The 27204-nt window shown below is 37.9% G+C and overlaps 1 protein-coding gene across 1 annotated transcript in view; it reads right to left on the reverse strand.

Moving 5' to 3' along the window:
* Nucleotides 1–27204, reverse strand: part of SYNPR (synaptoporin) — a 186933-nt gene that overhangs the window by 131113 nt on the left and 28616 nt on the right. The window contains exon 2 of the mRNA XM_072598783.1: nt 2891–3015. Coding sequence (XP_072454884.1) covers nt 2891–3015 — 125 coding nt within the window. The remainder of the gene's footprint in view (nt 1–2890; nt 3016–27204) is intronic.

A 27204-nucleotide genomic window follows, 5' to 3' on the forward strand; every position in this document is an offset into this window, starting at 1 on the left:
CATACAAGCATACACCTATAGCTATTTATTTAGCTGTCCACTCACATATATACACGTATAGAATTTATGCCAAATTTATGATAAACATATCCCCCACCCCCATGTATTTATACACAGAAGTTTTCACTTGATGTTAGGTAATGATCAGGATTTACCTCATAGATGATAGTAAGTGAAATTCACATCATACTGGATTTAGAGTCGGGCAGCTTGGTTTCAGATCCTGCCTCACATGCTTACTACCTATGTGATAATGGGCAAGGCATTGAACCTTTCTGTGCTGCAGTTTCCTAATCTGTAAAATGAGAGGGATTGAATTCATTGGTTTGGAGGATTCTTGTAGCTCTAAATCTCTGATCCTATGGGATGATATTCTCTCTTTTGGACAATCTTCAGCTAAAAACTCTTGTGAAGAGGTCCCAGACTCAATTCTGTATTTATATCCCCAATTCTTGGACCATAATAAGCCCTTAATGAATGTTTTCTGTTCATTTATTCATTGAAACTCCTGTTTCAATGCTTGCCTTTGTAGATTCAATCTGTTTTGGATCTTTTAGAATTCAACTCCAGGTATTATTCAGGCCAATGAGCTCTGTACCAGTGGTCACTATGGAACAGAGTTCTTAAGATCCTCCTGATGGCTGAGAAATAGCCATGGGGTACTTTCAAACATGATCTTTGACCCCTTTGCTGACGCGGTTCACCTAATCCTTTTATCATATGCTTATTAGTACAGCACTGGTCAGTCAAGTGAGTAAACTCCTAGTGATAGCATGGAGTTGGAATTTTCCAATGATCAAACAGAACACTCAAGCATTGTAAGAAACATAATAACATTATATATTAAACAGGCATTGAATATCTATTGCAAACTCCTGATTTTATCTCCTTAATAAAGTTGCCAAATGACAAGATAGCAAGTTTCCTAGATAACTGGCAAAAATGGAACATTATTGCATCTCAGTTCCTTTATTGTTAGGAATAGCTTTCCTTTACAACTTAGTTCTTCTTATTTTAGCCATAGAAGTCTGTACATCAGTGACGTCATACCCAGAGAGAAATAGATTGCTATGGATTGCATATTGACTTAGGAAATCACAAACTCACATTGTCTATGTTGCGCTGTATTTTTATTTGTATTGTTAAACCTTTCCCAATTATATTTTAATCTCATTCAGCCACAGTTGGGAGTTTTGTGGGTTACAAGTTTGACTCTGCTGTACACTGCTGGCATTGTTGGTAGAAGAATCAACACACACCTCATAACTCTTTAGAATTTCCTAAAGTATCATCATTGAATGTTCTGACGTATTTGCCTGTTAACCTATTAAATAGCTTCCTTGAGTATGTCACTTACAGACTAATTGCTTTGTTTGGATGACTAGGCAGCAAATTTTATTGTCTTCTTTGGTATGCAAAAAACTAAGTTGTCAGAAGCTGATGAATAAAAACTCTGATTTAGGTTTTAAGATCAGAATTAATGTCAGTGGTATTAACTTTTAATGTTTTAGGGAAAAAATAGCTTTTAAATGATTTAGATTGCTAATATTTTGCTGTCTAGTTCATCTGTAATAAGTATTTTTGAAAAAAAAACTGTTTTGAATTGGATGAGTTATAACTGGTGGCAACTCAGTTTTGAGAGTCATGCCAAGAACAAAATCGCAAGACTTTTCAAAGTAAAAAAAAACAAAAGAAAATCCAGTCATAATTATAATAAAAGAAATGGGAACTGTTTATAGTAAAAAAAATGTTCTTCAGACTAATACTCATGGAACAAATTCATCAGCATTTCAAAATCTTGGGAAGTTGGTGTTCCAAATTGTTCCAAAATGGAGAAGAGAGTACTTAGTTATGTCCAATAAATGGCCAGTACTTGAGACACCCAATTATTATGGTCAGGAAATGAGGCAGAAAAAATTTCTCCTACAAAGATGAACACTTCCGAAAGGGTAAACAGAAGATTTTAAGAAGATTACTATCATGGTTATAGATTAGGATTGATTATCTATGTTTTCTAATAAGGCTAGGGCATGGCATGGTGTAGTCCAAAGAGCATTGACTGATTAAAATCTTAACTACTTATGTGACCTGGGTAACACATTTAAACTCTTTGGGCTTCACTTTTCTCATCCATAAAATAAGGAGGTTGGGCTAGATGACTTCTGAGGCCTCTTTCAACTCTATGATTCTGTGATCTGACTGGTTTTGTGAGGAGAATATTAGGAATGTGAAAACTGGGCATTGATTATCTGGTCTTTTGAACTTTTACCCCCACATTGGAAGAGGACTAAATTGAATAATTGCATCTTCCTTGGTACTGAAAGTACCAGATAAATAGTTATAGTCTAGTGCTGCAACTTCTTAGGTTTTCCATGTTCCTGTTGGCCTTCCAATCTTGTGGGGGCCAGAATAACAGAATTAATGTATGTATACTCATCAACAAATTGACCTTTAAATCTTAACTGGTCAGTCTCTTCTGTAACTGTTTCTGATATGATCCCTTGTGGGCATTAAGTATTATCTCTTCATAGCACAATGGAAAAAAACCAGAAGATTTGGAGTCAGAGAACCTGAATTTAGATTCTGGATCTGCAACTTTTTGCCTGTATGACACTAGCTAATCCACAGTTTCCTTGTTTATAAAATGATGGTGGTTGGACTACATGACCCCAGAGGTTTCTTCTCGTTTTATGTCTAGATCCTATGAAAAGTAAAGACCTCTTCAATTTTGGTGGGGAACACTAAACTCATTCTTTGTGTTTTAATATTCCCTAGATTTAGATTTATCCCCAAGGGAATCCTCATGCAAACATGGAACTTCTGATTTTATTTAGATTTAACATACAGAAAGAGGAGAGCAAGTTGTTAGAAAAAAAGCATGTGAAGTTACCTGAAAGGATAGGCAAAATCTATGTCGATGCTGAGGTCACTTTCGGTTTTGTTGGCACAATCCACGCTCAACCTCAGTGCGCCAGAATAGCCACCACATGTTGCAAATGCAAAGATTGCAAAAAGCTGAGGAGAGAATGAAAGAGAGAGAGAGAGAGAGAGAGAGAGAGAGAGAGAGAGAGAGAGAGAGAGAGAGACAGAGACAGAGAGAGAGAGACAGAGAGACAGAGAGAGAGAGAGAGAGGGAGAGAAAGAGAGAGAGAGACAGAGACAGAGACAGAGGGAGAGAGAGAGACAGAGAGAGAGAGAGAGAGAGAGAGAGAGAGAGAGAGAGAGAGAGAGAGAGAGAGAGAGAGAGAGAGTTAAACTTTGAAAATGAGCAGAAATTATTTCAGATGACTCAAAGTAAATGATCTAATGTTATAACTTAATGTTTTTCACTCAAATGATCTAAACATCCAAATTGTGGCACATGCTAATGGTAGAGCATTTTTAGTCTTATTTACTGAGATAGCCAAAGGACAGTTTGCACTGTTGCAAGAAGAGCAAATATTGCAATTAATTTTTACTAGTAGAATTAATCAAGAGGCAGACTCTTCTTGGTTCTAGATCCTCAAAGACTGTGATCAAATTTGGTGAATGGTTCTGGATGGATGTGACATGCCTATTCATGCCTAATTAATCAGATAACCAACCATACAAACAAACCCACCAAACACAATGGTCTCTCTAGACTGGCCAGTTGCACTTGGACTCAATCTTGTTAGTATTACCTGGAACTCAATGTATCCATGCTTCTACAGTGATTGGACAACGCTGAGATTTCTATACTGAAACTTCTCTCTTAGATAAGTCCTTGAAGCTACTTTTTAAAAAGTCTCTGTATGTTTCTCATATCAAGCACAATGTCAACAATTAACACTGATACATGTTTGGAAAATGAATACATTATTGAATACATTATTCAAGTACAAGAAGGGCTACCATGTGGATGATTGATTGTGCTACTTAACCCTACTGGGCAAATCTAAGCTCAATGAGTGGACATTTCATAACAGCAACTTCAATTTGATACAAGGCAAATCTATGTGATAATTTGAGGGAGGCAAAGTAGACGGGTCTACTTCGGGAGGGCTTGCATTTCTTTGCCTGAAAGATCTTTAAGAAAAGACTGACCATTTGAGATTGTGTTTTAGAACTGATATTCCTAGCCTGACATCCATGGACCCAAGAGGTCAGTGGATAGATTCTAAGAGGTTCTTGAACTTAGGAAAAAAAAATAGATCTTTATTTTCAGTAATCTCTAATTAAGAAACAATATTTCTTCCAATTACAAATTTGAAAAAAAATACACTGATAAATGGTCTAATGATTTCACTTGATGGCCAGCAGAGTCCTTGACACAAAATAGGTTAAAAAGTGAATCCCTATTTTAGAGGGATCACAGGATCATAGATCTAGAAGGGACCTCAAAGTGTCATTTAGCTCAATGATCTCATTTTACAGATGAGAAAACTGAGACCAAAGAGGCTTAGGGACTTTGTGAATGTGACACAAGTATCAAATGTCCAAGGCAGGAATTGAACACAGATTCTTTGACTCCAGAACTAATACTCATTTACTGAACCACACTGCCCTAAAGGAATTTGTGTTTTTGTAGGGGTTGACAAGATGGCCTCTGAGGTCCCTTCCTACTTGATTTTCTGTGATTCTGTGAAAACTCTGATGTACCATAAGATCCTGAAATTGAAGTGTCTTTTAAATCATAAAATAAATATGATTTTTGGTTCAACATATCTTTAGTATCAAGTATGTTTTATCATTATTCATTAAGAAATTGTCCATTTAGGTTTGGTATATGTGATAATTAGGCGACTGGATGCAGTGAATAGTGCTAGATTTGGACTCAGGAAGACCTGGGTTCAAACCCTGCCTCAGATGTTTAGGAGCTATGTGACCAGAAGAAGCCACTTTTCCTTTGAGACTCAGTTTCTTCACCCATAAAATGGGGGCAATAATGGCATGTAACTAAAAGGTTTGTTGTGAAGATTAATAGATAAAACAGGTAAAAACACTTTGCAAACATTACAGAATAAAGATGTATGTAGTTCTTAATAATAATTATTATTTTGTCATTTTTAATTGTCATTTTTAATACAGCTACTTTAATACTATGAGCCTTTTATTCCACTTAAAGTGCAAGAGACACAGCCAACACAATGGTGATCCAGGAGGAGCAATAAATTGTTTATTCACCTTGTTTACCTTCCCCTTTCAGAGGAGGAAAATGAGATTATAAAGGTTAACTACTCTAATATCCCCCAGGAAGTAGATGCTTCCAGCTCTAAACCTTTAATCCTAAAAAGACTTTTATAAACAAAAATAGCATGAAATGGTAAGATGTCAAAGTTGGAGGGGGAAGTGAGATAATCTCATCGTTCAGTAAGTTCTTCATTCAGTGGTGAGGAAACTGACCAAAAGAGTCATGTCAGAAAACTTCCATAACTAGCTAATGGTGGAATCAGAATTAGAACTTAGATTTCTTCCCAATTCTGCCAAGAATTTTTTCTTCTACATCAAATTATTGCTCAGGAAAGGATCAAGAAACTTTCAGGAAAAGGCAACAGAAGCCTGTTTTTATTCACAGCTCCACGTCAGTCATGGTTAGTGGCCCAGCAGCTCCGTCCAGGAACTCAGTTTTCATCCTAGAGTTTCAGTCATCCTGGGATGTGCGACAGTAGCATTTTAACAGAGCAGATGTGCCAAAGCAGCTGCTAATGCTAATAGAGTGAGCTTATTATGAGTAGTTCACAGGGAATGAGACCTACAAAATAGCATGGAGCTTCCTAAGACATCTGAACCTGAATTATGGCTTGTGGTTTTATCTTTTTATGATCTACTGAACCATCATACTTTATGAAAAGAGATAGAGACAACAGACAGGAAGCCTGGTAGAGAGGTCAAAAGACTAGCCTGGGATTCAGGATGAACTGGATTCAGGTGCTTCCTCTGACACATACAAGCTATGTGATCATGGGCTAGGGACTTGAGTATTTGCTCTAGGCAATTCTCTAAGACAACAAAATATGGGTCTCTTAATGATCCACATCAATGGGAAATTTCCATACCTAGTGTTCCCTACTTGGATGAAATAACAAAAAATGGATATCTAAAAAATGGAAAGAAAGGGAAATTGTAACCTGTCCAACTACTCTCTATATACCATGTGCAAAATGAAACAGTCCCTCATCTGAATAACCATCATCATTTTTTAATGTTTAGAAAGCACTTCAGGGTTATGAGGCATTTCATATATAGTCTTTGCTCCTCCTGAGAGCCCTATGATTTTGGTAACATACGTAATTTTATCTCCATTTTATAGAAAAGAAAACTGATGCTTTGATAGCCTAAGTGAATGGGTCATGTGGAGAATGTCATGGTGGTCATGGAATTTGAAGCTAGACCACAAAGTAAGATGAACCCTGGACGTGGCATCAGTTCTGCCAGCCGCTACCTGTGTGGTCTTGGGCAAATTATTGAACTCTGTGGGTCTCAGTGTTTTCATCTGTAAGATGGGAATAATATTGCTCATCTCTGTCTCCTACTATTATCCATCAGTCAGTCAGTCAACAAGCTTTTATTAAGCACTTACTATGTGCTAAGCACTGTGCTAAACCCCAGTGAGACAAAGAAAAGCCAAAACCAGTTCCTGCCCTCAAGGAGCTCATAATCAAGTGGGGGAAACATGTAAACAATTATGTTGAGGTGCTTTGTGAATACTCCATCTAGAGTCAATTAAATTAAATGAGCATTTATTTATTGCCTACAATGTATATTACTGTACCGGGCACTGAACCAACAGGAACTTCCATTTCCTGAGGGAAAACGACTTGTACACAGATAGGTAAATGCACAAGGAAATTCAACTAAATTTGTAAAGGGAGATTAGAGAATGAAAAAGTAGGGAGGGTTAGGGAATCAGGAAACAACTCCATGTAATCCATGCTGATTGCATGGACAGCCATGGTGCCAACATGGTGAAGATCTGGGGTTCTGTAGCTATTGGAACTTTCTCCACCAATGGCACCCAGTCTAAGAATCTTCAAAAATAGCCTGAGGTCCAAAGAAGTTAAATGACTTTTCCATGATCCGACAAAGGTGGGATTCCACTTAGGTCTTTCTGTCTCCAGATTCAGCATTTTGTCAATGCTGTCACGGTCTCTTAAGATATGATGATAAGTCACTATTATTATTATTTTAATTGGATCCGCTATTAATTATTGTCATGGGAGCTTTGTTTTATGGCTGTAGAGTTGTCTAGAGGCACTGAGAAGTTAAGTGATTTCCTTAGCGTCATACAGCCAGTATGTGCCAAAGGCAGAACTTGAACCCAGGTCTTCTTGACTCCAAGGCTCTTTATTCACTACTTCCCTTTGTCTCATTAATATTATTATTACCAACTGAACGTGGGTTAGACTGTCAACAAATTGTGCATAATGGAGTCATTTTGCGAGGTAACCTTCAACAGAATAGCACTGTGCCAGCTTACACACCATTGTCTGAATCATTGACAAGAGATTGACCTTGGTCAATGGGGCCAAATTGTCTAATTAACACCCATATTGTACCTTGACTAAAGTAGATGCTTTATGCACCTACTTTGTAACAAATAAATAATAAAAAATTATAACAAATAACAAATATAACAAGTATCAAAAGAGAGTGATTGGGAGATAGTGAGAGGCAGAGGGGGAGAGAGAGAGAGAGAGAGAGAGAGAGAGAGAGAGAGAGAGAGAGAGAGAGAGAGAGAGAGAGAGAGAGAGAGAGAGACAGAGACAGAGAGACAGAGAGAGAGACAGAGAGAGAGAGAGAGAGAAAGAGAGAGAGAGACAGACAGAGAGAGACAGAGAGAGAGAGAGACAGAGACAGAGACAGAGAGACAGAGAGAGACAGAGAGACAGAGATACACAGAGAAAGATCTAGAGAGAGAGAGAGGGAAAGAAAGAGAGAGAAAGTGAAGGAGGAGGGGAAGAGGGAGAAGGAGAAAAGGAGATATAAGAAGAGAGAGGAGACAGAAAGACATAGTGAAAGAGACACAGTGAAAAGGTCCCAATTGTGGGGAATGGAAGAAAATATGTTTTAGAGTGACCTTGAGGAAAGATCATCGGGCTAGGGAACAGACCTGAATTCTAGTTCGGACTCTGAGCTCCCATTTTCTCATCTATAAAATTAGAGGTCCCCCAGGAGTCACATGACTTCTCAATCTCCTCCCTGCTCTAATATTAACCCTTCCACCCCGCAAGTCTTTAAGCCCACTCACATAGTTTTCCACTCTCTTAATCTAAGCTCATCAAAGCCCATTGTGCTTGGGCTCATTTTTATGCTGTGGGGACACTCATCAATGCTGAAGACAAATTTGGACTCGCTTCTTCCAAGAGCACTGTGACGTTCTTAAAATTAAAACTGATCTTGACTTGTCTCTGGGGGTCTGTCAGCTATCTCTAATGTCAGTCATTACGAAAGGCTTCGGAGAGAAATGACCTCCTAGGAGTCAGGCACAGAAACATATTTCTTTCAATTCAATTCAGTTCAATTCAATTCACAGAACCAGGAAGTAGCCTCAGTGGCCATTTAATTCAATTCACCCAGGAAAGGAATCTCTGCTAGAGTATAACTGACAGACAGAGATGAAGCTTCTCCTCTGAATTAAATCACTTCAACTTAACAAACATTCCTTTGTATACAGTACTTGGCATATAGTGAACATTCAATCATATTAATATTTCCTGACTCTATTAATAAGAGCCATCATTTATATATTTAAAGTTTTATTTAAAGTTTTGTAATCTCTTTATATTTTCTATCTTATTTGGTCCTTACAACAACTTTTTAAGGTAGGAGATATTCTTATATTCATTTAACATATGCAAAAACTGAGGCTTATAAAGGCCAATTAGCTTTCCCAAGGTCACATAGCTAGTGTCTGAGACTGGATTTGAATTCAGGACTTCCTGACACCAGGTCTAACCCTCTATTCACTGTGCCACCTAGCTGTCTTAATAAATGTTTCATCCATTCATCTATCCATCCACCTGCCCATCCACCCATCCATCCATCCATCCATCCATCCATCCATCCATCCATCCATCCATCCATCCACCCATCCATCAGCAGAGTTTTTTACAGGCCTAAAAAAACATAGGCTTTCCTTTTTTCCTTATGTCTTTATCTCCTGCTTCTTTACTATCCTTCAACCTGGGCAGTCCCTTGGCCCAACTGGGAAACAGGCAAAATTTAACATCCTCTTGTCTCCCATTTCAGGCCAGTCTTCTTGTTTCTTGTATTTCCAATTCCCCCATCCATTTTAGGAATCAATCTAGTGTACCTTTCCATGAGAAGCTTGGCCCTAACCAATCATCAATTTTGTGGTCCTTACTGAGATCATTATAAAGTATTACCCCTCCCAGGAATAATTTCATATTGAAGGGGGATTCTTAAAGACTGAAGAACTTGAAAGTCCAAAGAGATGAATCTTTAATGGTGGAAATTTAGGTACTCTAGTGTGAAGAAAGAGCTAATCTGAGGCAAGGACCTTTCCGATGTTTTGGACCTTTCTCTGTATCTCCAAGACCTTGTACAGTGACTGACATATAGAGATTAAGAAATGCTTGTTGATGGAACATCTATTTTCATTTGAACGAAATTGTATAGACAACCAGTGATTCCACATACTTTTAGAGCTGGAAGGAATCGTGGCTAGCTAGTCAAACTCCTTTATTTTTACAGGTAAGAGAAGCTGAGCATCAGAAAAAATGTCAAATTCTATTGGTTCACTTTAAACTTTGAACAACTAAAACCCTACCACATGCCATGTGGGCCAAGATGTTTCAGCATGATATGGCAGATAAAGGGCTCGATTTGGAGGCAGGAGAGACTTGGATTCGTATCTTAGCTCACTCTTATTAGCTGCGTGATCCTGGATAAGTCACTTAATTTAGCTAAATCTTAGTTTTCTAAACTGCCAAATAGAGATTTGACCAATTTGGTGAGAAAGCTTATTCAAGAGGGAATAATTTCATTTAGGGGGAAGGTACAAAATCTTCTAGGCATCAGAGGGCCTAGCCAATCCTCTCTCAAAAACCATAGACTCATAGATTCATAGAACGAGAGAATTATGAGCCATAGATACAGAAATGGAAGGGATTCCAGAAGTCATTCATTTCAACTCATTTATTTTTACAAATGAGGAAATTAAGGCCCAGGAAATTTAAATAACTTGTCCTAGGTTGCAGGGGTAGTGACAGATTTGATCTTATACTGTATTGTTTCATATCTACCTTAGGAAAGTTTGGGGACATTTAGCAATGTTATATTAGATGATGAGTAATATCAGATGCTTCTGGGGGAAGTTATTTCAGAGTGAATCACTGAATATTTTTGAAGGCATTAAAAGGGTAGGTATTAGAACCAGAGTCCAAGACCTTGTCCTCTGGTTCCAGATGTGACTTTTGCTTAAAAACACACCAATGCTGCCTGAGTTCTGAGTTTGAATTCTGCTTTTTCATGATAATAGCACCAATCCCTTCTTTGCATCTGTGTTTCTAGCACCTAGCACAACACCTAAGTCACAATAGATAGTAAATAAATAGCTGATAATTAAATGATTGAATCCATTTCACTGAGTCATTGGAAGGGAAGCATTTTATAAACTTTAAAACACTATACAATGTGAACAGTTATTGTTAGGTGATTATTCTTGGCTAAGAGGTAGACGTTCTACTCTTGTGTAGGAGCAAGCTGACATCACCCTTCCCCAGGTGTGGCAATCAAAGCCCATTCTACATACGCCCATGCAGCAACCTCAGCCCTGCTGATTTGGAAATTAGGTACAGATAAGAGTATATAATAGCATGATGACAATTCTAACTTGCTATAAAATATATCAAGGCATTCAGATGAAGGGAACAGGGGCCAATTCAATGACTCATAATGGACTAGGATGCTTGGCTCCTAGAAAGCTACCTGTCTTTTATTCCCCATATTGGATGAAGGGTGAAGGAAATAGATGATGGAGATCTGTTGGTTAGTTACACCCACAGGCTATGTAAACACTTGAATTTGTACCAACGTTAAATGTGATCATGGTGAGAGGGTCAGAGATGACACAACGCAAAGCAAACTAGAAGATGAATCAGGAAATCTGAGATCAAATCCCAGATAGCACTAACTAGTCCTTTAATCATATACATGCCATTTCTTCTCTCTGGATCTCGGTTTCCTTATCTGTAAAATGAGATGTAAAACGGACTACAGCAATGTTGTCCGAAGTCCCTTCCAGCCCTGAGAGTTTTTGATTCCTATTTAATAATTGCAGGGTGGTTTTTACTGCTTCCTAGTCTTGAGGATTAAATGGAAATTAAGACCATAGTTCTAGAACTAGAAGGATGTCTGAGGCCAAAGCTGTCATTTTACAGAGGAGGAAATTGAGTCATCCGAGGAAAGCCCTAGGATTATACATTTAAATTGGTGGGTCCTTCAAGACCACTTAACTCCATCCCATCATTATGCAGAAAAAAGTGGAGCCTAGAAAGGTTAAATATCTCCCCCGTAGTTAGATAGTAACCAGCCAGAATGGGATTAAACTGCATTTACCCGTTTCTATTTTGCATGAGTGAGTCTAGAGTGAATAATTGTATATTCTGGGAGTCCATAAACTCTGCCGAGCAAGGTTGTCTACTCTGGGACATAGACAATAAAGTTGTTGTTTGAAGAGACCTTCCTACTCATATAATCTAATTCCTTCACTTTACAAATGAGGAACCTGAAACCTAGGGAGATGAAGTCTTTTGTCATACCTCACGTTCAGCTTCAGGGATGGAAGGGACTTCAGGGCTAATTTACTCCAACCTCCTCATTTTTCACAAATGGAAATGAAGTATTAGAAAGATTAGGTGATTTTCTGAAGATCACATAGATAGTGAAACAGATTTAAATCTCCTTTCTCAGACAAAATGTCTTAGGGTTGCCAACCACCTGAGCTTAAATCTTGCCTCTGATACCATCTGATTGCTATAGTGAAGTCATTTAATCTTTCCGGGACTCAGTTTCCCCACCTGGAAAGTGAGACTAGTCCTATTTATCTTACTGATCTCAGAGGGTTTTTGCAAGGAAAGGGCTTTGCCAACCTTAAAGTGTTTTAGGAAATTGGCTTCTTTTCCTTATTAAGCATTACCTCAAAGTTCCAGGAGATGCTGCAGTTTTACACCCCTAATGTTTACATATACTTATCTCATGGTAGGAAAGGAGAAAGGTATGTCACTAACTTAAAAAAATTGAAAAGCTTCTCCATCCCAGATTTCAATTTTATTGAAATTTATTGTTTATTAAGTTCTTACAATGTGCTGGGTGCTATGCTACAAAATGGAGATAAAGAGACACAAAAGAAACAGACCCTTCTCTCAAGGAGTTGACATTCCATTGGTGAGCAAAACATATACTTCTGAGTATGTGCAGAATAAATATAAAAGAAACACAAGGTAGTTTGGGGACAAGAGCACTGGCATTTGGGGTGATCAGGGAAGGCTTCATGTAGAAGAAGTGAGAGATTTCAATAGGAGGAGTTGCTGAGGAAGGAGTAGAATCCAGGCATGAGATAAAGCCTTGGCAAAACCAGAGATGGGAGATGTGATGCTTGTGTGATGAACTATAAGAAGACTAGTTTGACTGGTCTTTAGTGGAGGTAGCTCGGTGGTGCAGTGGATAGAGTGCCAGGTCTGGAGTTAGGACTTGTCTTCCTGAGTTCAAATCTGACCTCAGACTCTAGCTGTTTGACCCTAGGTAAGTCACTTCACCCTGTTTGCCTGTTTCCTCATCTGTAAAATGAACTGGAGAAGGAAATGGTAAACCACTCTGGTATCTTTGCCAAGAAAACCCCAAATGGGATCATGAAGAGCTGAACATGACTGAAAAACACTTAACAACAAAGAGTGTGGGAAAGTGGGAATGATGTATAATGAGACTGGAAAGGTAAGTCAGGGGCTTTATTGGTAAGGGCATACTTTCCATCACCCAGACTTTGGAAATAATCACTACTGAGACCAGTGATACAATCCTCCACTTTTTCTTCAAAGAAAATAATCTTCCTAAGAAATAGCTGAGATACTGCCATCTTGACCCTCATTCTATATTCAGTAGCTCTCAGTTCTAGGATAAAGTGCAAACCTTTCAGCCTGGCATTTAAAGCCCTCAACAAGTTGAATCCCACCTACCTATCCAAACTGATTCCATATTACTCCCCTTGGTGATCTCTGCTTTCCAACCAAATCAGTCTCTTAGCTGTTCCGTGAACCAGGCATCTCCATTCCTGCCCAAAGGAAAGGACTCTCTTGGTCCTTCCCCCTCACCTCTGTCACTAAGAACCCTGACCTTCCTTCAGAGCTCTGATTAGAGCCTTTTTCTATACTTCTCTGGTCCTTCTCTACCTCCTCTCCCCTCTTTCTCTAGTTAGTTCTCTTTTTAAGTTTTCCATGGAATTTTGTTTTTACCTAAGTAAATATGTCTCTACAGCAAACCATAAGTTTCCCAAGGGCAGGCCCTGTTCCTGTTTTGTTTCTGCCTGTGTATTCCAAGTCCTTACCATAGTGCCTTGCTTTCAAAAATACTCATCAAACTGAATTGAAAATGTGCATCTTGCACAGTGAGGGGCTAGGGAAAGAGTGCTGGATTTACAGTAAGACAATCTGGAAATCCAACTCTGCAATGTCTTACCTGGATGACTTTGAGAAAGTCACTGAACATCTCAGGGCCCTCAGTTTTCATACGCATAAAATAAGGAGCTTGGTCTGAATCACCTCGGAGGTCCTTTCTAGGTCAACCTCTATGAAACTGTGATACTATAACTGCTAATCTATGGAGATGAACTCTGCTTCTAACAATAAAAAGTACTTACTATAGAATTCCCTCACTGATGCCAAGACATAAGGATCTCTCAGACATTTTATGCATTCCCAACTTGATTAAAAACATTGTCAGGCAAAGGGGAAACAAGATCTCCACTAATTCTGTTATTTGGCCTTCTCCAAATCAGAAGCCCCCTAAATCAGAAAAAAACTCTTGGAAATCCATTCATGACACCAAAGGATCTCTCCTGGGAACATAGCACTAGAAGTCTACTTTTGGAGATTAAAGGGCTATAGAGGAAAGGCGAGATGAATCTACTGAGTTCATTTGTGAGACAAAATTGGCAATCTTTATGTTGTAGGAGCGAGTAGGAATTAAGGGATGCCAAACTCCCTTAATTCGCACTTCTACTCTGCATTGGCAGAGAGTCCTAAATGTCTAGGCTGGAATGGAGGTGAGCAAGTCATCCTAAAGTCTTGGTATACAAGAGCTGAAATGAAGGGATTGGAGGTCTTTGAAGGAACAAAGGGGAAAAGAACTGGGAGGTCAGGATAAAGGCAAGAACCATTTCTCACAGTCACCATGAAAAGAGAGGAGGAGTATAAGCCAAGGTCCATCTACCCTCCATATTCTCCCTTCACAATCATGGAACATGAGAGCTGGAAGGGATCTAAGAGATAATAGAGCTCTTTGCCCTCCTCTAACCGAGGTTGTAAAACCTACAAGTTTCTACTGGAGACAGGGCCAAATCTGGTTTGCCTGCTGTGAACATCAGTGCTTTATCTTCTGAATCATAGAGTAGTTGCTTGGTTGTGGTAAAGGTGCAGGAACATTTCAGGGAGAGAGATGGAAAGAGATGCTAACTGTAATGACAAGTCTCTTCACATTTCAGGATTCTATAGGTTGTTGTTTACTTGATTCAGTTGCATCTGACTTCATGACCCCATTTGGGGTTTACTTGGCAAAGATCCTGGAGTGGTTTGCCATTTCCTTCTGCAGCTTATTTTACAGATGAGGAAACTAAGACAAACTGTGTAAATTGACTTGCCTAAGGTCACACAGTTAGGAAGTGTCTGATTGAACTGAAGAAGATGACTCTTTCTGACTCCAGACCTGGTGTTCTATACCCTGTGCCGCCTAGCTTCCCTCTCCTACAGGTTAGCATGTATTATGGTGGATAGAGTCAAGGTTCTCTGAGTTGAATGACCCTGGGTCAATCATTTAAGCTCTCGATGCTCACAGAAACTCTCTAAAACTTTAAACTGTTCACAAGGCACCCACCTACAGTGGTGCTTATTCCTCAAATGAGGTTGTCAATAGGGACTCCATATATCACCAAACTCATAGGCACAGTTTAAAAAATCTACAACTATCCAAATTAACCAACATTTACTAAGCAGAACCAATACAGAGACAAAACAAAACATCCCCCGTCCTCAAAGAACTTGAATCTATTTGGGGAAAAATAAGGGGAGGAATAAATGAAGAATTTATAAATGAAGATTCTCTTCCTATAAATGTTTCTTGAAACAGCCCTGTATTTCAATATCAGCAACACTACTTTGAGTCTGTGAAAACATGGGTACCAAGGGAAGAAAGCTAAATTCAGGCTTAATTTTTTTTTGAAAATCCTGATGCAGTGAGGTTATGCCAATTAAAGTTGATGAGTCCCTCCACATAAGAGTTATCCACCCACAGTCAGGCAGGTTGGGTTATTGCATTTGGCAGGCACAGTCATTAGATCTGTTAAATATCCATGAGTATAATAACCTCTTCCTTCCCGATGAACCCCTCTCCCTTCCTAGCCCTCCTTCTCCTGCACTTTGTCTCTGGATGATGAGCCATCTGTCCTCTTGCCCCAGATGGCATTTCTGGAAACACAGCTGCTTACAGAAGACAACCGGAGTGAGTCATGTTGTCAGTACATTTCACTAGGCAGAAAGGAAAAACCCTAACCTGTGCTCAGCAGCGGGGTGATTAGTATCTTTATCTTTAGTCTTTCCAATATCCTATGCCTGGGCTCTACACTATCTTCAGTCTTTTCCCCCCTCTACTGCTACTTGAATGATCCTGTGAAATTGATGAAACACCCCAGTTACTGTAAATGACATTATCCTCACTGGCTCCAGGAAGGTTTACAGAAAACTCCATCTCTAAGCCTGCAAGGGGAGTTGCATAAGATAAAACCTCACGATGCACCTGGAAGGTATTTTAATTGTGCCAATTTGAGCAAACTGGAAACTTGTTCAAAGCCCTGCCACGTGTAGCCACATTTCCTTTCCTATAAGGTCTATATTAGCGTCACAACCAATTTTTCCAGGACTTGCTCTACCTGTCAGGAGTGGGAACTGCACTATTCCAGCTATTGCTTCTCTATGGGAAGGCTACAGAAACCAAAATATGCTTCCCATTGGCTTGGTCTCTGTATTGAACTCTGAAGATTTGTTGTTGTCCAACCACTATATTATTAAAAATCTAACAGAAGCAACAACTAAGGAACAAAATTATTTGGTCAGAACTTGTTGCATGAATGAATAGAAAAGCACAGACTGATGTCACAAAGGTCATCAAATGCTTAACAGCAAAATCCTTTCCCTAAACTGTTTGGATCCTAACTTCATGGCAAAATGTAGATACATTTTCCCCCTGCAAGATAATGGAAGTGGAGTTATTGACACTTACCCATTTCCGCTAATAATATGGAAGAAAGCAAACAGAACTATTCAGAAAGTACAGTCATATTGTTTCTCTTGACTATACATTTGTTATGAGGATTTTGATTTTTTTTAAATGGGTGAGGTGGCAGCAGAAGAAGGTTACTGATAGTGTTTCCAGAAAATGAAAGAAAGAAAGGAGAGCCACTGAAGCGTTTTAAAACACACAGCAAAGAACAGGATGACTTTGAAAGTTACATAGTGAATTTGTTATACGTTTTAATGAAAAATAAACTAGATATAATAGAGATTTGAAGTATGTATGATCCTCTTTTACTGTTACTTAGCATATAGAAACACATTTATTTGGTGTTAAATTCAGAATTAAAAAAAGAAGGAAAGAAAGCAGAATTAAAGAATTTCAGAATTGGAAGGGACATCAGCAATCATCTAATCTTACCCATTTATAAAAAGAAAGTCCACAAATGGTCCTTTAGACTCTGCTTGAGGACCTCCAAGGCAGGGGGTGGGTGAGGATCCATCACTTTCCGGAGCAAGTCATTTTCCTTTTGGGCAGTTCTAATTTTTCAGAAGTGTTTCCTGAATTCAAGCCCAGACTTGCCTCAGTGATTTCAGATCCTGGTTCTGAACTCTAGGTCCAAATCCTTTTCTACATGAAAACTCTTCAAATATTTGAGACAATTTTTCAAGAATAGCTAAACTGGGCACATTTATACGTAAGATTAAAATCAGTGCAAGGATCATTCAATCAGTCTTCTAACCAGGTCGGGGCCATCAGGGCTCTGTCCTACGAATTTAGAAATTATAGATAATAACAATACTCTTTCATAGGAACAACTCACCTTCGTATCTAGTTAATAAGAATAATTAGTTAAAATAGAAAGCCATCTGATAGTTATTCCCTCTCCTCTACAGTAGCCTAGGTGGGCTCCTTCTCTGTCCAGTACTGATCTCCTGCAATCCCTCCAAGCAGATGCCTGTCAGCTCCCTTCATAGAAGGGAATCCTAAGTTCTTTTATCTCTGTGCCCAGTGGAATTTGTCTTAAAGATGTGATTTGAGATGATCTTTCCCTGATGTTTGGCCTGAGTGGCAGATTTTTCTATTTTTCTATGATTTTTCTGCATTTATTCGTCCATTTGCACTCAATTCTATAGTGCTGACGCTTTATGGTATTTTTGTCTCCTAGCCACACTGCAGCAAAGGCTCTGTCCCAGGTCCTTACACTAGCATTATCACAAAAGAGGTTTTCACAAATTCTTCTATTCAGCTAGTAGTTCAAAGGTCAGGATCCCCACTCTATAGGCATATGCAATTTAAAATGGGCAGTAGCAAAAAAACCACTAAGACATGCCACAGGGAGATCAATATCAAGCTGATGAACAAATTTGTATGCAATTAGGAATGGAGTTACATGTTGGAAAAATATGCAGGGGGTTTTGGTGTGGCAGAAAGAATATTAGTGAGGTTATGAGTAATGACAGAGGATTAAAGGAGATATTTATAAAGAGATTAGTATAGTTAGTTCCTGGTACATAGTAGGAGCTTAATAAGTGCTTTCCCCCTGCCCTTTCCCTTTCCCTCCCCAAAATAAGAAAGAAGGAAAAGTGCATTAATAAAATCTTTTAAAAAATTCAGAAAAAAAAAGTTCAGAAGGGACAAAAATGTAGGATAATTTTGTTACTACTGCATTAAATATAATACCCACTTTAAAAACTATATATGTCAGAAAGTAATGATTTCGTAGGCAATTCTTTTTGTTCTGTTAATATTGAGATGTTCCACCTCCTTTCTCTCAGCCTCCCCCCTGCCCTGGGATTTGCTTTGATGAGTGTTGAGTCCCTGGTCAGGGTTCAGTATTTCACGAAGCTTCCTAATTATGATCATTTCACTCTCACTTAAATTCATTCCGTGATTGTTTTTAGCTCTGCCATCTCACCAGCATCTTTTCCCTGACCTGGCTACAAACTTCCAACTCTTTCTTCCTCTCCTCCCCTCCCCTCCTCCTTTTCCCTTTTTCTTTTTACTTTCCCTTTAAGAAAATAAGCATGAGAATAGGGACTGTCCCTTTTTTGTTTTCAAATTTGTATCTCCAGCACTTAGCATAATGGCTAGCCCTAGGCTAGGCACTAATTACTCTTAACTCCTACTTTTACTCTCTCTCTCTTTCTCCATGTTTGTTGGTGATTATCAAATTCCTAATAAAAAATTATATATATCTGTATACATACACAAATATATTTATTTCATGATTTTTTCCCATCTTTTAAAAAAATGTCTCATTGAGACATAATATAATTAAATAAAAAACAGGGGACCTTCATGATCCTAACCCATAGGTAATGTTGCAATGCAGGGTCAAGAGACAGAAAGGCTAGTTGAGGTGGGTTGAATATGAAATCTTTATATTTCTATTCTGAAATGTTAGCTTTTTTTAAAAAATGAATTTGATAAATTAAATGAAAAGACTAAATAAGATATGCTGAATGTCTGAGTCTTGAGATTAATGAACCCCCTTCAAGGAAGTCATTTCCAACCTCTTCACTTTATAGAGGAGGAAACTGAGGTCCATCTAGAGAGATAAAATGAGCACTGGGCTTTGAAGCCAAATATCCAGAATATAAATTCAAAGCCTCATCCACTGACCCTCACTGAGTAGATGAGCTGTGTGATTGAGAGTGTGTGCACAGCAAAAGACCAAGGATCAATCCTTGGGGAAAGACCATAGTGAAAGGGCAAGAAAAGAAAAATCAGTCAGTAAAGAGAATAGTTGTGTCCATACAAAACCCATTGCAATAGAAAAAGTGGTGTGTTTTAACCCACTTTAATCAGTTTTTCTGTCGCCTGATCCCAGCATTGAACCATTAACATTGGATTAGAATTGTAAAGGTCCCAAGGTTTTTATTTAACTATCCTGTTTCTCATTGGGAAAACATTTTCAAATAAAAAGCAAAAAGATGATTGTGCAAATAGTTGACTCTTCTCTGACTCAATAGAATTAATTCAAGTTTGGCTGTTTAGCATTTGGGTAGTCAAAATCTCTTTCAAATTTTATTTTAGATATGTGACTCCATAAAGCTTTGATATGAAGGAATTGCTTCTGTGGGAAATTCTTTCCCACCCATGGAGGTCACAACTTTTAGGACTTAATACTTTTGCCTCAGGACATTGCATGAGACAAGTAGAGGTTAATTGACTTGCCCAAGGTCACACATCCAGTAAGGGATTTGAATACAGGTCTTCTGAATGCCAATCCCATCCCTCTCTCCATTATAACACTGTGCCCTATTCATTTTGGATAGGAAAGTCAAAATAAATGTGATTTAGTTAGAATAATTGTAGATTTTTATTATCATTTCTAAAAAATGTCTGAAAGCCAGAGGGAACATTCTCAACCTTTGAACTATTTCAATGCAATTAATATTTTATCAAGAGTATTCTCAGGTACACTTTTTCCCACTGGTTCTATAAAATGTTCTTCCGAAGTTCCTTTTTTTATGATTAAGGGAAAAAACTATTTCCAAGTGTGCAGTGTAAATGAAAAGCTGACTTTGGACTTGACTGCCTTTCTTTTCCTTTATATTTATATCTCCAGCACTAAGTACACAGTCTGGCACACAGTAAGTGCTTAATAAGTGCTTATTAACTGAATTCCAGTTTACCAAATAGGATAAGAAGTTCATATTGTTTTTCTTTTGAAATTGGGATAGCTTTTTTTCAAGAGGTGGATGTGTCCGTCACATCAACAAGCATTGTTTAGTACTGATACTCCAAAGAAGAATGAGAGCAAAATATTTCATCAAGGAATAGTATGATAGGAAATGAATATAGGCTAGTCAAGTGGCAAGGAGGAGGGCACACAGATAGACAGACAGGATTCTCCATTGTCACCATCACAGTATTTGGAGAGAGTGAGGAATGCCTCCTTCACATTGAACATCTTAGGGAAGGAACTGAACAAGGGTCCTACAGAAAGGACAGCCATGGATGGTTGCCACCTGCCTCATTGAAGAGAACTTCAGAATTGATGAGAACACAGACACATTAGAATATCTGGGTATGGACCAACCGCTGTCCTAGGTACTGGAGATATGATGAAAGAATGAACAAATCCTCACTCTCAAAGTACTAACATTCTACTGGGGATACAGTAAGTATATACTAAACAAATGTGTATATAAATATTATATATATATATATACAAATTATAAGTATTTAAACATATATAAATATAAAATCAAACAAGATAGTTAAATACAAAGTAGTTAAGGAGGAAGGGGCACCAGCATTTGGAGTACGCAGACAAGGAAAGATTTTAGGCAGAAGATTGTGCCTGAGCTGCACCTTGAAGAAAACAAAAAATTCACTGAGGAAGAGGTAAGGAGTACATTCCTGGCATGAGGAATGGCCAGTGCAAAGGCTTGGGCAAGGGAGATCAAATGCAATCTCTGAACAACTAATTGTGTGTAAAGAAGAGAGAAGGTTAGTTTGGCTAGACTACTGTAGACTGTGGGAAGGGGAATGATGGGTAGTAAGTCTGGAAAGATAATTTGGGGCCAAGTTTGGAAAGGTTTAAAAACCAGAGAGGTTCATATTTTATAGTAGAAATGATATGAAGAACCTGAAATTTATTGAGTAAAGAGCAGCATGGACAGATCTGCACTTCAGGAAAACCAGTTGGCAAATATGTGTAGCAACTATGTGTGGGATAAATCAAGAGGGAGAGATGTGAGGTAGGAAAGGCAACTAGGAGACTATGGAAATATAGGCGAGAAATGATGAGAACCAAACTAAGGGGATGACTGTGTTAGTAGGGAGAAGTGGCTGGTTGCCAGAGATGTCATGGACGTAGAAATAACAAGATTTAGCGACTGATTGGGAAGAGGAAAAGTGATGAGTATAACACTGCAGTTACGAACCTGGGAGCCTGGAAGAACAACAGAGGAAATTTTGCAGATGGGTGGATTTTGGAGGAAAAGAAATAATTTTTTTAGACAGGTTGAATGTGATTTGTTTATAGACATCCAGTTTGAAATGCTTACTAGGCTGTCATATGTGGGACTATGGAAGCAGAATAGTATACACATTTCAGGTGAAGTCTTTTTGTCTATTAGTGTTGCTTAGCGGTTTTTAATTTATTTCATGAGATGGTTCAATGAGAAAAGAGATATGTCAGGGAACAAACAGTATAAAAATCAAAAAATTATCATTAATACTTATTTAAACACACACACGTGCAGATACACAAAGGAAAGGATAAGGGGGAAATGAACCTCAATCTTCCTTTATTTGTCATAATGGGAAAAAAGATATAAATAAGGATTAAATTAAATATTTCCCTTAGAACTGACAATACCTCTCAGACAACTGATTAGAAAGCTTTTGTGGATGCAATTTGTTGTCTATCATTCTGTTTTAAAACTTGGCACCTTTCCTGGGTAAATTTGAGATGCGAAGTGCCTGGAATGACTTATTCAACTGAAACTATCACTTACAGAATTTAAGATGATCGGGTTATTGACTTAGGGATTCCTAATTATATACTTCTGATTGGCTATGAAATCAGAGCTAAATAATGTTATCATATTACTTGATTCCTCCGTGCATTCATAGAAAGGGGATCTATTACTGCTGATAAGATGTATTTCTCACTAGAAGGACAGGTTCCATCTTCTGAACATCATTTGCCAGGGTACACACTCTTTGAACCATTAAAGTCAAGCCAGACCTTAAATCTTAATAGACTGAATACTTTCAAAACTTTCAGACCTTTAATCTCAATGCTGAGTGTTTTTTGGTGGCAAATAAAAATTTTTGTTTAGTTTTTTGCATCTGCATGAGGAATGGGCCATTTGGAGACTTTTTTTCCCTAAATGCATACGAGCAATTCAACTTGCTGTTCTAGTCTTAGGGAGTCCATTGGGGTATTTGACTTGTGATGTCCACACAGTTCGCATATATCTGATGCGGGACTTGGAATGGGGTCTCCCTGACTCTGAGGCTGGCTATTTCTCATTATCCTACATTGCCTCTGAAGCTGAAGTACATAGCTTTTACTTCAGTGCTGTAGAAAAATTAGATGCCAAAGTATTTTGAGTCTCTCCTAGAAAATTAGGGAGAAATGGATTCAAAACCCATCTCTGATACTTAACATCTCCTGGCCTCAGTTTTCTCAATCTAAAATGAGGATAATAAGAACTTTTTAACCCTCCTCATCCTGGTTATCGTGAAAATCAAATGAGAAAATAATTTTATTTAATAGAGTGCTTGGTACTTGATAGGCACCTAATAAATGCTTATTTTCTTCCCTCCTCTGTGCCTATTTCCTCATCTGCAAAATGGGGGGGATTGAACCCAGTGATCTTTAAGGTACTTTTCTAAATCTGTGATCTCATGAACATTTATTAAGCACCAACAAAATTCTGAGTTACTAGGTAATAAGGACATTTCAATATCTCCAGTGGTTCTGTGATCTCATGGATGTGGTCATCCTCTCTGTGGTTTGGGTCATGTCATCTTATCCTGTGATGTTCTTGTTCATGTGCTCCCATAATTCTCCCCAGGGCAGTCTGTCCCATGTGTTGAAGATCTTCCTTTCTGTTTCTTTCCAATAAGGCAGCATCTAGGCTATCCATTTGTCATTTCTCACTTGTGTTATTTGACTTTCCACTCTTTTTGTTGATCACACATTTCTTTGTCGATACTTTTTATACTACTTCTGACATGTGATTAATCATTGATTATAAGTTTCAGTCTAACTATGCCCCCTGCATACCTCTCCATTACCTTTTGAGTGAGATGTGATCTTGATTTTTCAGAATTCTGGATATTCCATGATTTACAGAAGAAAATTTATATTAAAATTGTTTTTTATTCCAGGAAGAATTTTGAGGTCATGGACAATGCTGATTAATTAATAAATAAAATCTAGCCCTCTTTTTTTCTCTTATTCAATTTTGGACCCAGATGGCTATTCATCTACAGCGCCTGGGGAAGATACAGTGCACTGATAGATCAGCTTAATCTCTCTGTCTATCATAGTCTGAACAAGATGTAAAACTATTCATCCACTTTGTTTTTCCCATGTAGACTGTTAAATCAAAATATTTTTGTTAATTTATTTTGATTGCTAATTTGTTAATTTTAATTTGTTAAATTTGCTAATTTCTTTTAAGATATTCTGCAATATTCTAGGGCTTGATATAATTAGCAAAATATTATCTGTAATTGGATCATCTGGTGGACTTCACTATTCAGAGTATCACAGGATGAGAAGGCAAAAACAAATTTCAATCTGTGCTTTGGAGAAGAATACCTATAATGATGAAATCAGAGATCAACTAAGGAATAACTTCCTCTATTTGCAATGTGAAGTATATACCCTCCTTGACAATGAAAAATCCTTTAATAAGCTTAGGGAGGCAGTTTGACATAGTGGAATGTTCACTGACGTTGAAGTGAGAGAAGCTGTGTTCAAATCCTCCCTTTGAAACCTACTATCAATTTGACTTTGGGCAAGTCACTTTGCTTCCTTGGACTTCACTTTTTCCAACTGTAAAATGATGGGCTAGACTAGATGACCTTGTGAGCCTACATTATCTTGTTTTTACCTCACCTGACATAACCAAGTAGAAATTCATCAAATGTAATTGTTTCTATTGTTGCATTAAAAAATAGAACACTGTATTAATACATGCACTGGGAAGACAGAGGAGTGACATAATCCTTCCAACTTATGTTGAGTAAGGAGGAGGAGGTGTAATAACAGGTAGGAAGTGAGGGAGGCAATGGAGAGAGTCAGACAAAATGCTTCATAAATATTTGAGAAGGGAAAAGATAAGTTTGTGGATGGCAGTTGAAATACATAAGAGGAGAGTAGGAAATTGTACTCCCCAAGTAATTTTAAAATTTTAAATAATGAAAAAAATAAGCTAGGTCAGGACCAGTTTGGTTGTATTCAAATCATGATTTTTTTTCCAAAACAGTTTCGATGCAGAGGCAGCCTGAGACATCAGAGATCTGATTTAACTTGGGATGAAGACATAGTGTCCCTGATGGCTATAACTAGATTCCTGTGGAAACAGATTTAGAAGGCACTTAAGCTTTTCTTCCTTTCTGAGAGGAGGGTCATGGACTCTTGATTCAAGGAAGACCATGGTCTTTGTATCCAACAAGATCACATTATGTGAGTAGCTCATAAGTTCATTGACTAGAACAATGGCCTTGGAAAGGGGAAAAATGAAATTGCCTTTCCAGAATAAGTGGAAAATGGCAGCCACATTTAGATTCATAGTCTTTCTTATTGTGAAGGCACAAGAGGCTAACTAGATTTAGAGTTAGAAAATGCCTTAGAGACTTATCTAGGCAAACTGCCTCATTATAATGGGACCTGAGAGCCAAAGAGTGGCTTGCCCAAGTTCATGCAGGCAGGAAGTAATAAACTCAGGATTTGGACCCAGGTCCTCTGACTCCAAATTGAATGCTTTTTCTACTTCACTGACCTTACACTTAATTCCCTGAAGTGTGACTGGTAGAACTTGCTAATGTCAAAAGAATTATTAATTTGACAAATAATGATCTACATAGATTTTGAAGCTCTTTCAACATAACAATTGGCTTTGAATCACAATAAAGTTGTATTGTCTAAACTGAATCAATCTCAAGAACTAAAGCTAATAATAAAATTATAACTGGAATAAAATCTGAAATGAGAACAATAACTATGACAAAGTTATATATTTATGATTACATAATTATGCACTTATAATTATACAATTATATATTAATTTACAAAATGTTTTAAATGAATTATTTCGTTTGATCCATACAGTAACCTGTTGAGAGTGGTGTATTATTCTCCTCCTTTCACAGATAGGGAAACTAGAACAAAGAGAGGTCAGGTGACTTAGTCCAAAGTCTCACAGCTAGGAAATGTTGGAGGTGGAGCTTGAATCCAAGTCCTGTCGGGAACAGTTTTTATAATCCTTCTGTGGCTTGAGAATGAGAACCTAGATCTTAAAATTTTTAATGCATTGTTATCTAATAGCCTCTTGGCTTTTTCCTCTCTTCTATTAGAGTGGGAGATCCTTGAGGGCACAGATCTCTTTTTAGCCATTCTTTGTGTCTTCAACATTTTGCACAGTGCCTGGCACGTAGTAGACACTTAATAAAATGCTAGTTGACTGATTAAGTACCTAGAATTATTTGCTTATTTTACTCCTTGCTTTGGATCTTAAGAAGCCATTACAATAGGCCATCTGTTTTGAAAAATAACCTTTAAGCATCATAGCACAGTGGAAAGAGGAGTAAATTTAGATGTAGATGGCGCTAAATTGAAATATCAGCTCTCTCCCACCCTTGTTACTTTTGTAAAAACATATAAACTCTCAGGGACCAAATTTCTTCACCGAGAGAACTGGGGAAAGTTTTACTAGATGACCTCCAAGCACTCCAGGGTCCTTAACATTGAAACAAAATCCCCTCAAAACAAAGAAAGAACTTGGATATAATGCCATAGTAATCATTAAATGAGAGTGCTTTTTAGAGATTCAAGCTCAATTTGTTCTGCTATAAATGGTATTCCAACTTTCTTTAAAGAAAATTATCTTTCTTAATCATTTTATATTGATTATCATAAGAAACCATTTGCTTTCGCTATAGTATGATCCAGGAGTCTTTTCTCATTATATTTTAATGGGATGAAAAACAATTATGACCTAGAGGAAATTACATCCTAAGTTGATGCAAAGTATAATATTTCTCAAGATAAAAAGACAAAAAATAACCCTCAACTTGCTTTCAACAATATTTTTCTATTGATTAAATTCCAGTGGTTAATAAAACAGATTAGATCAGTAAATTTAACTCATGTCAAAAGACTTACTAATTTGACAAATAATGGTCTGTGTAGATTTTGAAGCCCTTTCAATGTAACTGTTTTATTGTCTTAGGGTGTGTACTAAAGTTCATTAAGTGGAGTTCATAGGGGCCAAAGCTTATATTGTTAGAGGCATGAATATTGTTCAAGCAATCCCCATATTTCGGGAAGGTTGTCGTTGTTTGTCCTTCCTGCCCAAAGAAGAATAAAATGACATCACAATGTTGGGTTCCTGTACAGTATGGTGTCCTGCTCTGGCTGGTTATACCAACAGCAATCCCTGCATTGCAGGGAGATCAAAAGGGATGGGAAGAAGGACTTAAGCAGGAGACTTCCCTTTATTTTGGAAGGAAAGGGTAAGTGCAGTCTTTCTGAGATACTAGTTGGGCCCCAGAATTTAGATGATAAGGCTGTTGAACAAAATAGCCCAGTGGAAACAATGCTATTACAGAGATATGTGACATGGACTTGGGAATAGGAGATTATGAAAAATACTGATCATCAATGAAAAGTGACAAATGAAAAGTGATCATATTAAAATGAGCAAATTAAGTCTCGGAGGAGTTTGGTTACTTTTGACTTTTCCCACTTGGACGCTGATTTTCGAGGTTCAGTGCTCACATTACCGCCTGTACTTGAAATTTCCTCTCCTAGAATGGTTGAAATTCTTAGTACATGGTGCCCACTGAATAACTATTTGGTTGAATGACCAAATAAACAAAGGGTTTGGTACTTTAACTCCTGGATCTGTGAAGCTAAGGAATTAGCCTAGAGCAGAGGTGACTGCCCTCCCAGCATCGTAGCTGGAGATACGGGAAGAGCCTTCACGATGACCTAGTCCATCTATCCCATTTTATAGATGACAT

The sequence above is a fragment of the Notamacropus eugenii genome, chromosome 3, assembly GCF_028372415.1.
Source record: "Notamacropus eugenii isolate mMacEug1 chromosome 3, mMacEug1.pri_v2, whole genome shotgun sequence".
Lineage (NCBI taxonomy): Eukaryota > Metazoa > Chordata > Mammalia > Diprotodontia > Macropodidae > Notamacropus > Notamacropus eugenii.